The 15,909-nt window shown below is 51.1% G+C and overlaps 1 protein-coding gene across 7 annotated transcripts in view; it reads left to right on the top strand.

Moving 5' to 3' along the window:
- Positions 1 to 15,909, top strand: part of Kcnj6 (potassium inwardly rectifying channel subfamily J member 6) — a 232,191-nt gene that overhangs the window by 170,112 nt on the left and 46,170 nt on the right. The window contains exon 4 of one of the 7 annotated variants that reach the window (XM_010636559.1): positions 14,936 to 15,858. The exons of the other annotated variants lie outside the window; for them this stretch is intronic. Within the exon in view, the coding sequence (XP_010634861.1) occupies positions 14,936 to 14,964 (29 nt within the window). The 3' untranslated portion in view covers positions 14,965 to 15,858. Of the gene's footprint in view, positions 1 to 14,935; positions 15,859 to 15,909 lie in introns of those variants that run through there. 7 annotated transcript variants of the gene reach the window in all.

Consider the following 15,909-nt stretch of genomic DNA (forward strand, 5'->3'; position numbering starts at 1 on the left):
CACTGGGCACAGGGCACATCCTGACAGGCTCCACCTGTGGCCCAGGACAGTGGTGGCCACTGAAGAGGGGCAGAGCAGGTGCTGTATGTCCTGCGCGCTGACCTTGGGGGCACGTGCCATATGCTCCACCTGCGGGTCTCTGGCTAAGACAAAAGGAACCCACAGTTGGACCCACAGCAGGCAATGAAGTCTGAATGTTTACCTGCTCATCTTCCGTCCCTCCAAACTCCCGCCCCTCACTTGCATCTCTCCTGAGGTCTCCCGGCACCAACTCCCGTGAGATGCCAGCCTGGTAAGGTGCTCAGTGGAGAAGGCAGCCCCAGTCAGACCGGATGGTCTGCCAAACTCACCTCCTCACCTGGCCTAAGCCGCTCTGTCCTCGTCCCTCCTGTTCCATGGAGGCCAGCTCTGGATCCATCCCTGGCCAATGCCTGGGCCTCATGACTTCCGCTTTCTCTTCTACCTCTGAGAGAGTCCCTCTCCTTCCCCTCTCCAGAGTTCTAATCTCCATTTTCTCACTCAGTGATTGTCGCCAACTGTTGTCTTTATTCACCATCTCTTTGCACGTGACACCAAATTTCTATCTCTGGCCCTGCCTTCTCCTTTGACCTCTGCCCTCAAAGACTCTCCTGCATCCTTGGTACCCTTCCTTAGAGGCCCAAAAAGCTTGTGCAACTAACATATCCAAAGCAGGAATGACAGATTTCCCAACTGGGGTCTGTCCCCTGCTTTCTGCCCCTCATGCTTATAAATGTCCTCGTCAACAACGTGGCCACACAAGCCAGAACCTGCAGCATCGCGCCAGCTCCTCCTGATCCCCTCACCCGAAGTCTGATGGGTATTTACTTCCAAAATAGGCAGTACCCTGCACTTAATTCCTTCCAGAATTTGTGAGAAGTGCCGAAACCAACAAGCACCCAAAGAGTGTCTTCCAGAAGAGATGGTGCAATGAGGACTAACGTTCAGGAGCTCCCCAGAAAGCCCACATATTACTGGCTACCGTTAGCCTTCCTGGGCCAGTAGAAACCTTCTAGCCTAGAAGTCTCACTCTTCACCTTTTGGCCGCCTACGATTAGCACTTCAAACCCACAAGACAGAAGCCACAAATCCGTGCACTGCCCACCAGCTACCCTGAGCAGGACACAATCCCCCAGTGACGCACCCCACAGGAGCCAGCTGCCCCTGCCGTGCCACCCACCTCGTCTTGCTCAGTGCCGTCCTCCCAGTACCCAGAATGCATCCTGGGCCGTGACAGGCACCAGATAAATACCGAGGTTCGGAATAAACACCAGCAGCCGGGCATGGTGGGGTACTTGGTGGGAGCCGAGGCAGGAGGATCCCCAAGTTTGAGCCCAGCCTGGACAACATACGGCTTAGTGAAAAATGACATAACCTATGCCTGTCACCCACGTGTCACCTGTCCAGGTGTCTGTCCTGTGCCTCGCTCTGCTGTGTTCAGAGTCTACTCAGTGTCCTGAGCCCACAATGGGCTTCCTGCCCACATGCGCTGTGACACAGCCCCCAGAGCGCCCCCTGCCCCCCGGGACAGTCACTACAGTTTTGAGGATAAGGTTTATGCCTTGTTTTCTTCCTGTTCCCACCTAGTAGCACGTGTGGCTTTTGATTAGCGGGCATTAAAAAGAAAATAATGACCAAATAGCTGACTTTCTATATACATGAGTGTCTCGGGCCCTTGCAGAGTTTCCATCTTGCCCGTGTCGTCTTAGCTCGGCCAGGCGAGCCTCTGGCTAACCCATGAAGTCTGCCCACTTGTTAAATTGAACAAGAGGCATATTTTACCCAAGATTCACCATGAATTTTAGAAACCCCATCGGACATAGAATATTTAAAGCAGAAAGGAGAAATCCCAAAGGCACATGGACCCGGATTTCCAGTGCCAAGTAACACACGAGGTTCTGCCAAGGAGAAGCACGGCGGAGGCCCTTTATGAAGAGGGTCTCGTCGGATGGACACTGGAATCCAGGAGCGGCTGTGCCTGTGGGTTAATTCCACCTGGTTACACTGTGGAGCTGTCCGCTGGTGGCACCTGGCTTTGCTCCCACATCACAAGCAAGGCAGTCAGAAGAGCACAGAACAGGAAAAGGAGATCCCGTCACATGCATTTCCCAGTCCAAAATTGTAGAGTCGGTCTATGGCTGCCTCCCCTTCCGGCCTCAGGGGTGCTGGGTGCTGGGTGCTGAGTCCCCCAGCTGAGCTCCAAGAGTCTTTGAACCTCCAGTCCACTCATCTTTGGCAGGTGTGCCCAGCCTGCAGGCCAGGGTGTCCCAGAGCACCATGCAAAGATAAAGTCGACATGGCCCTGCCCCTACGGAACTGGCATTTCAGAGCAGAGGCTGGGTTAAACATTCTGGGCAATATTTTCTGGTAAGGGCCAGATAGTAAATATCTGGGGCTTCGTGGACAGTCTCTGTCGCAACTACTCCACTGTGCCACATAGCCTGAAAGTAGCCCCCGGCGACAAGCTTGAAAGACTAAATGATTGTGGCTGTGTCCCGGTAAAATTTTTTATGGACGCACTATCATTTTCACGTGTCATAAAATATTATTCTCCGTGGGATTTTTTTCAACCATTGAAAAATATCAAAACGGTTTTTAGCTCCCATCCGAGGGGACAAGTCTGACATGAAAACAAGTTCCAGTGCAGCACAAAACAGAAGCATCTGTGGGAGGAGGTGTTTTCTCCTCGCGGAGTCGGCGTTGTCTGCATTACACTTCTCACGGACCGAGAGTCTAATGAGGACAGAGGTTTCCTGACCTTTCCAGGAGCTAAAATTGCGCTTCTGTTCAGAAGCAGAGCTCCATCAGTCGACAGTGCTATTATTAACATCGCGTTTTCAAGAAAAGGATAAAAGAACATGAGGGTTTTTGTAGGAAGGGAGCTTGCCATAATTATTTCATTCCCTTTTTGCTTGCCATGGTTTTCTCTGGGTGAAAAGTGCTCACTCAGACTACTGAAAGAGTTTGTCCGGCTCTTCTCACAGCAGTGACGACTCTGCGCATCGATTTCTTTGCAGACTTGAGGATCTAAACGCCATTTCACCCCCCCAGAAAGCCCAAAGTCCCCTCTGCCTATACTCAGCTTGCCAGGGGAGGGGGGCGAGTCACCCACAGGAGGTGGTCATCGCTGGGCAGTTGTCCGTTATTTATGCAGAAAGTCAGACTGCGTAACCCCACTGGAAGTAATTCCAGTCGTCCAGAACGGCTATTGTCAACGTGGCTGCCAAGTGGCACTGCTTGAGCTTTCACCAACCCAACCAAACACGGCAGGTGGGAAGTTCCTGGCAACTCCGGGAGATGCCTCAGCTCTGGGGGACCACGGGGGCACATGGCAACTTTTCCAGATAAAACCCATTTTCCCTAGAATGATTTTGGCTGGCAACACACACCAGGAGCCCGCGGGTTCCCTCTGTTCTGTCTTTTCCACACTGCCTTCTCCCCGGCCAACGCTAGTTCTCTCACCCTGTTGGTCCCAGCAAGCACTATCTCCTCCCTGGGGCCTCGTGGGATCCAGCCAGTCCTGGAGTCAGCTGGCCCCGCCCAGAAAGAGTCACCTGGTCAGTTCCCTCCTGTGCTGCCTCCTACTTCTCTGTGGCAGGTAGATGGTCAGCTCGTGCCTGTCCTCTCCTTCTCCCTGCGGCCTCTACTGACCTCGGTACCCTCTCGTGATGGATTAGAGAGCCTTCTGGGTGGCCCCAGGGCTGCCCCTGCAGACCCAAACCTCCTCACCAGACTCACTGCCAACCTCTTGAGAGTGAGGCCAGCTCACAATCGGAACCCAAGCTGACCCACGTGAGGTTGTCAGTGGGTTCCGTTCACCATGCTCCGCAGAGAGGCAGACACCATGGATGCCTGAGGTGCACCTGAGAGCTTTACAAAAGGCCTGGTGCCATTTTACCCCTAACTTCTTTAGAGTGGGTGACAGAAAAGTGAAGCGGGTCTTAACAAAGTCTCAGTGCAGTTACCAAAAATCAGAAAATTACCATCGATGCAGTGCTACTATCTACTGTACAGACAGGGTTCAGATGTTGCCAGTTTTCCAAGCAGTTTCTTCTTGAGTCAAGGAAATCCAGCCACACACTGTGGTAGTATCGCTCCGTCTCCTGTAATCTATGGGGCTCCTTCCTTTTCTTTATCTGTCATGACATTGACTTTTTGGAAGCACATATTATTATTTTGAAAATGTCCCTCATGATTAGACCCAAGCTATGCATTTCTGGCAGGAAATGAACAGAAACGAGCCAGTTTCCTCCTCAGACTATCAGATCAGGAGCCCCATGGTCTGGAGCTTCACTGTCTGGATGATGCCAACCTCCGTGACTGGCAAAGCTGGTCCCTGAGCGTTCACTGGTGCTTCTAGCCCTATTCTGGCCATTGGTCCTGCCTCTGTCACCCAAAGGCGACCTTTTCTGTGCACGAATCCTCATTGTATGTGCTGCTGTCCCCCCTTCCTAGCCTACATCCCTGCCTGTTTACACCGGCACAGACAGATTGGTTCTTGTTTTATTTTATGTGTTATAATCTGCTGCTCCACTATCTACTTGGGATGATCAGTTTGCCCTGATGTGGCCAGTGGCAGCCCCTCCGAGAGGCTTCTTGTCCCTGAAACCTTCCCCATCAGCAGCCTGGGAGCCTTTCCTTCCTCGTGGCCAGAAAACAATGCTGCTGGCTCATCTTGAACTTTCCAGCCCCAGCTCTGGGGTCAGTGCTGTTCGCCTAATCAGAAAATGAATGTCGACACAGTGCTATAATCTAAAGGCTCGATTCAGCTTTCTCCAAGAAATCCCTCCACAGCTGGGATTTAGCTCGGTGGTTCTGGCCGCCTGCCTAGCAAGAGCAAGGACCTGAGTTCGATCCCTGGTACCAAAAAGAAAAAAGAAATCTCTCCATGTCACCACCCTAAGAAGAGCTGGACTTCCACTTAGCCACTGACTTCCTGTAATGTGCCAGGCACTGTGAGATTTCCAGGTCCTCCTTGTGGTCACCACTCTGCCTGGACTCCAATAGGTGGTGCAGGTAACCAGGCGGCACAGGCACCTCTCCTGCTTCTGTGTTGCTGGTGCTCTCAGCAGCTCGTCCTGGGGGATTTTTTTCCTATTTTAGATGCTGGGGGGCCCTGTTGGATCAGGCAGCCACCGTGAAATGTCACAGACCAGGCAGCTTCGGCAGCAGGGCTCTCATTCTCACCCGGCCTGGGGAGTGGAAGTCTGGAGGGTCAAGTGGAAGTCGAGGTGCCGCAGACCCGGTTCCTGCCGAGAGCTCTTCCTGACCGTGGATGGCATCTTCTCACTGTGTCCTCACACGGCCCTTCCTCCTTGTGGGCACAGAGAGAGAGAAGGCTCTCTGATGTCCTCCTATTCTCTCAAGGACTTCAGTCCCCACGGACTGGCCCCGTGACCACGTGTAACCCTGACCACCTCCTCACAAGCCCATCGCCAGCAGTCACACTGGGGGTGGGAACTTTAATGTATGGGTCTGGAGGGGACACAGTTCTGTCCTTTACCCACTGGGAACTACACCCTTTCTGGACCAGTCAGCAGTGAGAAGAGACACCATGCCCTCATCTCCAGCTGTCCATAGCTCCCACGTACCAGTGGCCCTCAGAGCAGAGGAGGTGACATGTGGCAGGCCAAATCAGGACCAGATAATCTGTAACTTGATAAACTCTCAAGCAAAATGGCAAGTGTGGCCTATTTGTCCGTAGTCAACCTGTACAGGAAAATATGAAAATTGCCCACCATTCCTTTTCCAAAGCCGCCCACATCTTTCTCCCTTTATTTGAACATGTGAATTCATCACGGCTAAAAGAGCTGCCTCGGCTCTGAGCAGGTGACAGTGACCATGCTGGTGAGCAGCACCGAGACCAAAGCATCAGGAGCACCTGGCCTGGTTGTTGTCTCTGCCATCTTGTACAGAAAGCACCTTCAGGAAAACCAAGGGCTAGAGACTAGGGAGTCCCCCAGCCACCCAGTGATCCCAGAATCATGCGGGGAATCCTTCTGAATTGTCTCATCGTGCTGGGCCACCCCCTGCTCCCACAGTCCTGTCCTGTCTGCTGTTGTCCAAAGGGCTCCAGATTCCCTGGGGAACAGCCCATCTGCTAGGGAGACCCCTCACGCCAGACCCTTGAAGGCCACCTTGCCCTTTTGGACTGTGGCTTTGATTTTCCAGCCCTCCCACAGGATTCTGCCCAGGGACTCATGTGTCATGGCCCAATCCCACGTGTTCTGTCTTTCCTCAGCTCAGGCCAACCTCTGGCCCCTAGGTGACAAAGAGGTCGTTGACCCCCATCCTTCAAAGGGTGACGTTAATCAAGAGGTAACAGGCTTTGCTCGTGTGACGCTGAACCTACCATTGCACGGGTAGTATGGGGTCTGTCAGCTTCCTGTCACTGTCACGAAACACCTGAGATAATCTACTCACAAAAAGATAAGGTTTATTTGGGCTCACAGTTTGAGGGTTGAGTCCGTAGTCAACTGGCCCATTCTTTTAGGACAGACAGAGCGTGGTGTCAGGATCCTATAGCAGAGTAAAACCTTTTACTTCACCAACAGGAAGAAGAGTAGGGAGGGGAGGGACCCAGGGTCCCCGATCACCTCCAAGGACATGTCCCCAGGAGACCTCCCTTATACAAGCCCCCACCTCCTAAATGTCTGCAGCACCTCCCAGTCACCCCACCCAAATGACCAAGACTTTGACCTGTGGACTTTGGGGGTGCAGTTACCATCTGCACCACAGCACTACAGAAACATCACCTATATCTTCAAGTAACAAGAAAATACCAGTAACATAGCTTTTGGTATCATCTATCTCAGAAGGGTCATCTGATAGGTTTCCAAAGGGACTTCGTGTTATTGATCTCATGCTATCAAAATAGAAAGTCTCACAAGATTCTCCCTACCCCTTAGCCCTGCTTTTAAAAGCCAGAGGATAAAATGGAACATCAAGAGGGTGTAGCTCCTTGTTGACAAGACTGCTTAGAGAAGGCTGTTCACAGAATTAGTTTCTTTATGGCTATTTGCAGCCTCAATAAAGCTTTGCCATAAATCACCATAGATACTGTTCCCTCTCGGAATCTATGGTAAGAATAAAATGAACAGCTCTTTTATTCTAACTCTAAACTACCATTTATTTAAAGAAAGTGACTTTAGAAATATGGGCTATAGAGATGGCCTTTTGGCATCTCACCAGGCAACTGGTGGCTCTCAGGGGGAATAGTTTGTCTCTTGGAGAATGTCAAATTGCTATTACTTTTCAGTGGTTCCCACCACCACCTCCCCATCCCCGCTCCATGATTTTACTTCCCAAAGTTCTAGTTAACAACAGTCTGAAAATATTACATGGCAAATTCCAGAAAACTTGCACACTGTTGCACGATGTAATCTCACACTGTCCCACACCATCCTGGCAGGGACATGAGTCACCCTTCTGTCCTGTGTATCCACACTGTATATGCTACCCCACCTATAAGTCACTTAGTAGCTGTCTCAGTCAGGGGGTTGACTATTATAGTATTGTGGGGCTTGTGTTCAAAGAATGTTTGTTTTACTGATAATAGCACCAAGTACAATAGCGATGCTGGTAATCCTATTATAGTATATCATTATAACTGTTCTATTAGTACTTATTGTTCATCTTTTATGTGCTTATGTCTAAATTCAACTTTATCATAGGTCTGAATGCATACGATAAACCTAATATATATGGGGCTCAGTACTCTACACGGATTCAGCATCCACAGGGGATTTTACAACTTATGCCCTGCCCATCGCTAAGGGAGACCTCGCCCACCTCCTCCATTTGCTCCAAGACAGGGGTCTAACCTCTGAATTTCGAAAAGAAGGAAGTCCTACCTTGCCATGTAAATGTAGACTGTCAGGCCAGCAGACACTCAACCAGGACATGGCGCAGGGCTGGGGACACAGCTCGGGGTAGAGCGCCTGCCTAGCATGCACGAGGCCTTGGGTTCAGTCCCCAGCGCCGACAAAAAATGGTTCACGTGAGCTCCAACATTTATATCGCTCTCTACATCTTTCTCCCTCCACTTCCTGGTCTCCTTTCCTTCCCTTCTGCAAAAGATCTCTCTCCTTCTTTCTTGCTGTTTTAGTTTGCTCTTTAGTTTATTTTTACTTTGATTCCTTATCTAAGACAAACTGTGATATTTAAGCTTTTGTGTCAGATCTCTTTCGCTTAACAGTATGGTCTCGGGGTACATCCGTTCCCTACAAATGCCTCGTTTACCCTTCTTTAAGGCAGAGTAGTACTCCATGGTGAGTAAAAGCCACACATTCTGTCTACTTTAAACTGACAAGCTTAACTCACAATTTACACCTCTTGGGCTGCTCACAAGTGTTCTGAAAGAAAATCAAATCCACTGCGTTTATTTCTCAGAGGTAAAGGGGGAGGCGGTTAAGACACAAGTGAGAATCAGGGACACAGAGGTCACTCTGCCTTTAACTGTGGTCGGGGACATACATCAAATTCCTCTGCAGCAAACCCCAGGTGACCCCCACAGTGTGCTGGAATCCAGCTACTTCGAGAAGTACTTGAAATAAATGGGCAATTGGCTGCTATTAAGGACATCCCTTTTTTAATTATATGGTAAAACGTCTCAGAAAAGCTATCAGGCCCTGAATAGTGGGTCGCAGCAAAAGCACATTGAACAGACCCTTCCTTTCATGTCACCCTGCTGTTAATTTAACTTGTTCGAATTAACAGGGCCCTGGGGTGCCTGGCGTTCCGGTGGCTGTGTAAGCACAGGGGTTCTGGTGACACACAGATCCCAGCTCCTGCTGGGTGGCCTCACCCTCCCCAGGACAGGATTGGATTTCAACTCACGCCAAAAAACACAGCAAAGCAGAAGCAGAGGCCAGCGTCCCAGAGCAGCAGCGGAAGCCAGGCTTGGGGGCAGCTGCAGCCCAAGGCCCAGTGACTTAAGAGCCCAGCATGGAGTAGGAAATGAAGGAGACGACCAAATGGCAAAGGTTGCTCTGAAATACTGACTTATCTCCGGTGCTTAGCGCTCCTGCTCGCCTGTGAAACAACGCATGGCTCAAACTTCTCAAATGACAAGTTCGAAAAAGTGCTTGTCCTCAAGATCACTGGTGATTCTTTTTTAGTCTGGAATCTCAGGGAGATAAGCTGAGAATCCCATTATATATAATTCAAATATGTTAGAGCAACTTAGCTCTAAAACTATCCTTTTAAGAGGGGGCGGAGGCGAGCGTAAGAAGGGAGTAGGAAGGCTAGAAAGGAGGGAGGGGAGGGGAGGGAAAGAAAAAGGAAAGAGGACAGGACAGGACAGGACAGGACCGGACCCGCCTGTCGGACCCTTTAAAAACAAACCAGCTGCCCAAGGGACTGATGCGAAATCAAAGCTTTTCGCATTCTTGTGCTTTATCTTTAAATCATCCAGAACCTTGGTGTTATAAATAAAAAAGGCCAGAAACCTCACAATCACCTGGCACCTGTTGATCTAGAGACTTGATCCATGTAGATTCTGGGATGCAAAAAGAACCCCCGCGAGCAGGAGGAAGCAGCCACAGAAGGTGCGATGCCCCCAGCCCTGGGCACAACCGCTAGGGCTGGTGCGGACATGAGCAGAGCCTGCGTCTTCCTCTTTTCTTCTCATTAAGAAACCGAACGAGTTCAAGCGACCGGATCCCAGACCAGAGCAGGATGGGCACTGCCATTACGGGAGGAGAGCTGCTGGGCGCACACGCAAAGCAGGGAGAAGTGATTCCACAGCGCGGAAACAGCCCAGGGCTATAAATCAGAGGAGAAAGGCCCAAACGCACAGCCATCTGGAAGCGTCTGTTAGAGAAGCCGATTCCTAGCCACCTTCCAGCCCCCAGCCTGGTCTGACAGCGGTGGAGGTTCCAGCCTGTGACACACAGGCACGAAGGAGAGCTTTGATTAGACTGACGAAAGGCAGGCGTCCCGCGTGCTAAGGAAAGGTTTATTATCGTGCTGCACTTAAGGAGACAAACCTCCGAACACCGGAACATTCATCCCGGGGCACGCGGGGTGTGATCAAAATACAGTACTCCCTCGGTTCACGAACAAACCAGTTCGTAAACAGAAGCATCCAGCCAAATTCTGCTTCCGTTTGAGAACTCCACGTTGGGTGAAAGACATGACCGCAACCATCTTCCCTAGAACCGTGGAACGAATCCAAGCTTGCGAACGGAGATACCACTGTGTATGATAAATATTTAAACTTTCTTTTAATTATTACAGCAAAGAAACGCATTAATCCTCCTCAGAATACTCGCCCTGGCACCCAACACACTTGTCTCGCTGTCCTCGCTGCTTCCTGGAGCAGCTCTGTAATCACCCTTCGCAGGGTGTAATCAAGACTTCGGTGACGGCTGCTGCCCGGTGTCCTCCAGCGCAAAGGCAGGCTGGTGAAACGTGACAAAGTGTCTTCACCTCCCTTAGTCACCGGATCTGACAGCGTGGGACAGCTGGCTCCTCCCCCAGAGTCAAAATGACCCTGAAACGGAAATGTTTGGAATCGATTCAGGACATCAAGGCAGCCATGAGGCACAGCTAAAGACACTCAGGAAAGAGGACTCCAGAGCGGCTGCAGGAGGGGCCGGGACGGTGGGAGGAGTGTTTGGAGGGGGACTCGTGGCAATGAGTCTTTTGCCATAATAATTATTTTTTATTCAGACATTCACTATAGCCTTCGATCAGCCATTGTCACAATTCACAGTTGTTATTGTTGAACTGCGTCCAACACAAAGCATGTGCTGAACTCCCACCTCTCAGCACCCACGAAGACGACCTCATTTGCAAACAGAATGTCTGCACGTGTCGTTAGACGGGGTCATCCTGGAGCAGGGTGGGCCCCCAAGCCGATGTGAGAGACCGGTGGCCTTCTAAGAAGGGACGGACACCTGCTCAGGAGAACACAAAGTGGAGAGGAAGCAGAGGTCAGGGTGATGCCACAGGAGACACAGAACACCAAGATGGCAGTGAACGCCCGGGAGCCAGGGAAGAGGCCAGAACAGACCCCTCCCTGCCAGCCTCACAAGGAGCCAAGCCGGGTGACAGTTTGACCAGACACGCTGCACCTGTAAGGCTCTGATGTCTAAGCCACCCAGCTTGTGGTACGCTTTTGTGGCACCCCCAGGAAATGAATGCACCAGTTACTGGCATATTTTATTACTGTAGCTCTTTCTTCATCTGTGGTCTTACTTTCCATGGTTTCGGTTACCTGTGGTCAACCGCAGTCTGAAAACAAGTAGGAAATTCCAGAAATAATTCGTAAGTTTAAGTCACTGAGGTTCTGAGCAGCATGAAATCATGATGTGCTACCCCTCCCCATCCACTTGGGCTACACCCTTTAGTCCAACAGATCCCTCCTGTGTACCCTGCCTGCCCCTTAGCTGTCATGGTATAGATTGGGTGTCAAAGATCGCACTGCTGGTGTCCTAGTAACCCTTTATTTAACGATGGCCCAAAGCACGAGAGCTGTGACACTGGTGACTTGAACATCCAAAAGAAAAGCTGGGCAGTGTTTTTCTTTAAGTACAAAGGTAAATGTTCTTCGTAAGAAAGAAAAGCGGTATGCTGAGGTTGCTGAGGTCTCTGATAAACTGTTAATCTCTTACTGCACCCCTGGAAGGGAGCCTCTGCAGAAGCCACTTCGGCTGGTGGCCACGCGTGCTCCCCTGGGGGAAGGGACGCTCCTGGAGGGCACTGAGGTCCTACAGGCAGGGGTCCAGGACACTCCATTAACTGGCCATGGTGACAGGGCTGCAGGGGTCTGCACATAGCATATATTAGTCGGGACTTCCAGGGCAATACAGGAGACCAGTGTAACACACACACACACACACACACACACACACGTACCTATATGGGTGCAAACCCACACACATATCCATACAGGTGCAAGCACGCACTGTCAAGGTACAAGTGTGCACACGTTGTCTCAGTTATGTGTCTCCTTACCAGGATAAAATACCCCACACTCACATCTCAAGTGAAGAACGGGTTACTGTGGCTCACATTCTGGTCCCTAGTTGGCTGGCTCCAAGGCAGGATGGTGTGGCAGAGGGGCCTGGCAGAGGACAGCTGCTCACAGCATGGCAGACAGGAAGCACAGAGCAAAGGGAGGAGCCGGAAGTTGATGAACACTTCCAGGCCACGCCCCCAGGGACTACCTTTTCCCATGACCCCACCTCCTAAGAGCAAGTCAGCTGTGAGCTCCCAGAGCCCATCGCCATCCAAAAGCCCCACCTCTGAACGCAGGAGGCTTTGGGAGACCTCTAGATGCAAACCACTCATACGTACAGACGCGTACCCTCTCTGTTCAGACGGCATGTGCACACCTTTCTGTATCTAGACGATAGTCCAGAGGATGGACTCACAGCACGGGTCACTCACACACAGGCCTGGAGGCTGGGGAATTCCAGGGTCTGCACCTGGGGAGCTGGAGCCCCAGAGAAGGCAATGCTGTCATTTCAGGCCAAGTCTGAGTCCCAAGGCAAAGGAAGACCAAATACCCAGCTCAAGCTCCACTGGGCAGAAAGAGCGAGGTCTCTTCCACTCTGCCTTTGTGCTCTCCCTGGGCCTTCAAGGAGTGGGCTTAGGGGCTCAGTGTCACACATCCTGCCTGGGGCAAGGGGCAGGAGGACACACTACAGCCAACTGGGGGGAGCACGCACCCAAGAAGCCACGTGGGCCCTGCCCTCGACAGCACCTGATGGGCCCCGACTCCCCAGGCCAGCTGTTAGGGTCTCTCTGACCCCTCGCCTGGGCCACACCTGTCATCTGGCTTGTACTGAGAGGCTGCTGCTTCTGGAATTTCTGCGCCAAGTCAGAACCTCATAACCTTCTTCCACCCCAAAAGAAATTTTAAAAAAATAATAAGTACAAGTAACTGGACTACAACTAAAAATGAGCTATGGTTTATTTGCTTCTGGCCAGTAGCAAAACCAGCTGAGAGAAGACAGGATTTATAAATCGAATTTTGTATCAGAGAAAGAAAAAGCATGACATGTTCGCTGCTGGTTTGTTTTTTGTTGGTTTGTTTGTTTTGTTTTATTTTTTGAGATAGGGTCTCACTATGTAGTTGAGACAGACCTGGAACTCACTATGTCACCCAGGCTGGTCTCAAATTCACAGCGATCCTCCTGCCTCAGCCTCCCGAGTGCTGGGATTACAGGCATGCGCCGCCACACCCTGCTTGCTGCTGTTTTATACAGCCCAGAAGCCCCGGTCAGTCAGGCAGGAATATTGACAGAAGGCGCAGCGGTGACCAGCCCTCCCCAGATCAGGACTTCCCAGCCCACGGAGGCCTGTGGAGGTACCTAGTTTCTCTGGGAGGACATCATGAGGATGTTCGGTCAGGCTCTTCTGGGTCAATACCTGGGAACTGCGTCCAGAAAAGCGGGTGGATGAGACACGCTAGTCACTTCCAGAGATGAATGGGGTGCTAGGCCTTGCGGGGTCCCTGCCACAGAGAAGGCTCCCTTCGCAAACCTCAGCTCCATGCAGCCCCTCCAGGCGGGGCCCAGCCTACCCCTCAGGGCAGTACTGCAAATAGCTCAGTGTAGATCCCGCTTCTGGAGCCTTGATGAATGTGTGTCACCTCTCTTTTAAATGTTTTCATTTGTATTAGTGCGCATTTGAAGTACATCGTGATTGCATTCGCTGCAGGGGGGGATTCTGCGTGTACATAACACATCTTTATTCTTTTTACTTCCCTCCCCTCTCTCCCCTGCTCCCCTTAGTCCCTTTCCCTTTGGTAAAAGACCTATCTGCCTCTTTCCTATGATCCGTCCTGCATCTTGCCCTTTAATTTATTCACACTTTGGGTTCCTCGTATAAGAGAAACCATGCGATAGTTAAGCTTGTGTGTCTGATTTTTTTACTTCACATCTCTTGATCACAGCAACAACTTGCCCCAAAACTTACTGGCTAAAAGCAGCAGCTATTTACTGAGAGCACCCACTCTCCTGGCTTGTGCAAGGGAAGACTTTAGGAGCTGCTGGGCTGGGCTCAGTGGCCTTGGCCAAAGGCCTCCCATGGAGTTACTGTCTAGATGTCAGCTGGGACAGCACTCATGAAAGCGTTCTCCAAGACGGTGTCTCACAGGGCTGTTGGCTTTCAGCCTCAGCTCCTTGTCACATGAGCCTCTCTTTAGGCTCCCCAAGTGTCTTCCCAACATGGCAAACCAAGAAATTCAAGAGAGAAAGGGAGAAAGCCGCAGTGCTTTTTATGACCTAGCTTCTTTTCTTGTTTTTTTGTTTTTTTGTACCGGGGATTGAACTCGAGTCCTTGCGCTTGCAAGGCAGGCCACCGAACCGCTGAGCTACATCCCCGGCCCTGAAATGTTTTTTTGTTTGTTTGTTTGTTTTATGTCCTAGCTTTTGAAGTTACCCACTGCCTTCTCAACTTCGTTTATTAGAAATGAGTAACTAAGTCCAGCTTACGCATATGAGGAGGCAAACCGGGCCCCATGTCTTAAAAGCGGAGCCTCACTGAACTTGCATAACGTAAGTGCTGGGGCTGGGACTTGGCTCCCAAAACCGCGTGGCTCACCATGGCTGGGGCTCCCTGCATTTTACAGCCTCTCCTGGAATCTCAGCCACACATACAGAACTCTGTCCCCCTGCAGCTCAATCCCTGTCTCAATGCAGACGTGTGTAGGAAGGGTTTATGGTGGGCTGGCGGCAGGGCCAAGCACCACTGCTGTCACAGAGGCTGTGGGTGCTGCTGGGAATTGTGGAGCAAACCTACAGAGGCCTCCAAACCTACTGCACAACTTCAAGACAGTTAGCAGGGCATCCTCACCTCTGCAGTGTTGCTTTGAAACTAATTCCAGGCTACAGCTGCTTCTCCCAGAGGCGTCCGTCTCAAACAGTTACTGTCACACGTGCCAATCGCACCCTCTTGCCTACAGGCTATGTACAGAGTCCGCAGATGTCATGAAAGGCCGCTCACAGTGTCCAGCTTGCCCTACCCAGCACCGCCTCCGGACCCATCTTCACTTCAGTGACCCCCGTTCTCCACACTGATGAACCACACAGCAGCTGCTCCCTGCAGATACAGGCCATCCTCACCTTACACTGCTCTCCGTGGCTCTCCCGAGAAGCCCCTTTTCTTTGGGGACCCTCCCTGACTCCCTCTCAAGGAGTCAGCTCCTTCTCTTTGGTCCCATGGAACTTTTACATACCCAACTGCACTTAACTTCACTGGTATTGTGAATCTCTATCCTCCACCAGAAAGACTGCTTGAGATCTTCTGTCAGGCTGGGCTGAAAGCCAGCACCCCAAATACTAATCAGTAGATGGGTTAGAGAGATGGGTGGATGGATGGACAGATGGAAGTTCGGGTGGGAAAACTGTTAGATGATGAGGGGAAAGGTAGGCAGGTAAATGGGGGAGAGAGCTTCTACTCCCCTGGAGCTTACAATAGTCAAATAAAAATATATTAGCTACATATTCGGAAGAAATTTACTGGAGAAAAATGTTATGGAAAATAGCCTAATCCGGACAACCCCTATGGAGGGGAAATTCTAAAATTTAATACAAACAATAACAAAAAAGGGGTAGAAGAAAAGAAGGAGAAAGAAGGAAAGAAAGGACGAATAAAGTAATATTTTGCAAACATGACGATTTGGTTCTCTAGAGCAAAGGGGGGTGATTTGGGATTGTCTTTGTTTTTCTCCAAATAAGTACAGATAAACTCTTCTGGCTGCCTGGACTCTGGGTGAGAGATGGGGGTCTGCACACCCAGGACTGAGCATCATCAAGGGGAGTCTCAGGGAGCCCCCCTCCCCCAGCACAGGCTGCCGTGCAGGGCCTTGAGCCGCAGGAGGGCCAGTCCTGCGGTCACTGGAATAGTCTGAGCCAGCGGCGGGGGGGGGGGGGGGCC

This window comes from Fukomys damarensis, unplaced genomic scaffold (genome assembly GCF_012274545.1).
Source record: "Fukomys damarensis isolate Sample0158 unplaced genomic scaffold, DMR_v1.0_HiC HiC_scaffold_24, whole genome shotgun sequence".
Lineage (NCBI taxonomy): Eukaryota > Metazoa > Chordata > Mammalia > Rodentia > Bathyergidae > Fukomys > Fukomys damarensis.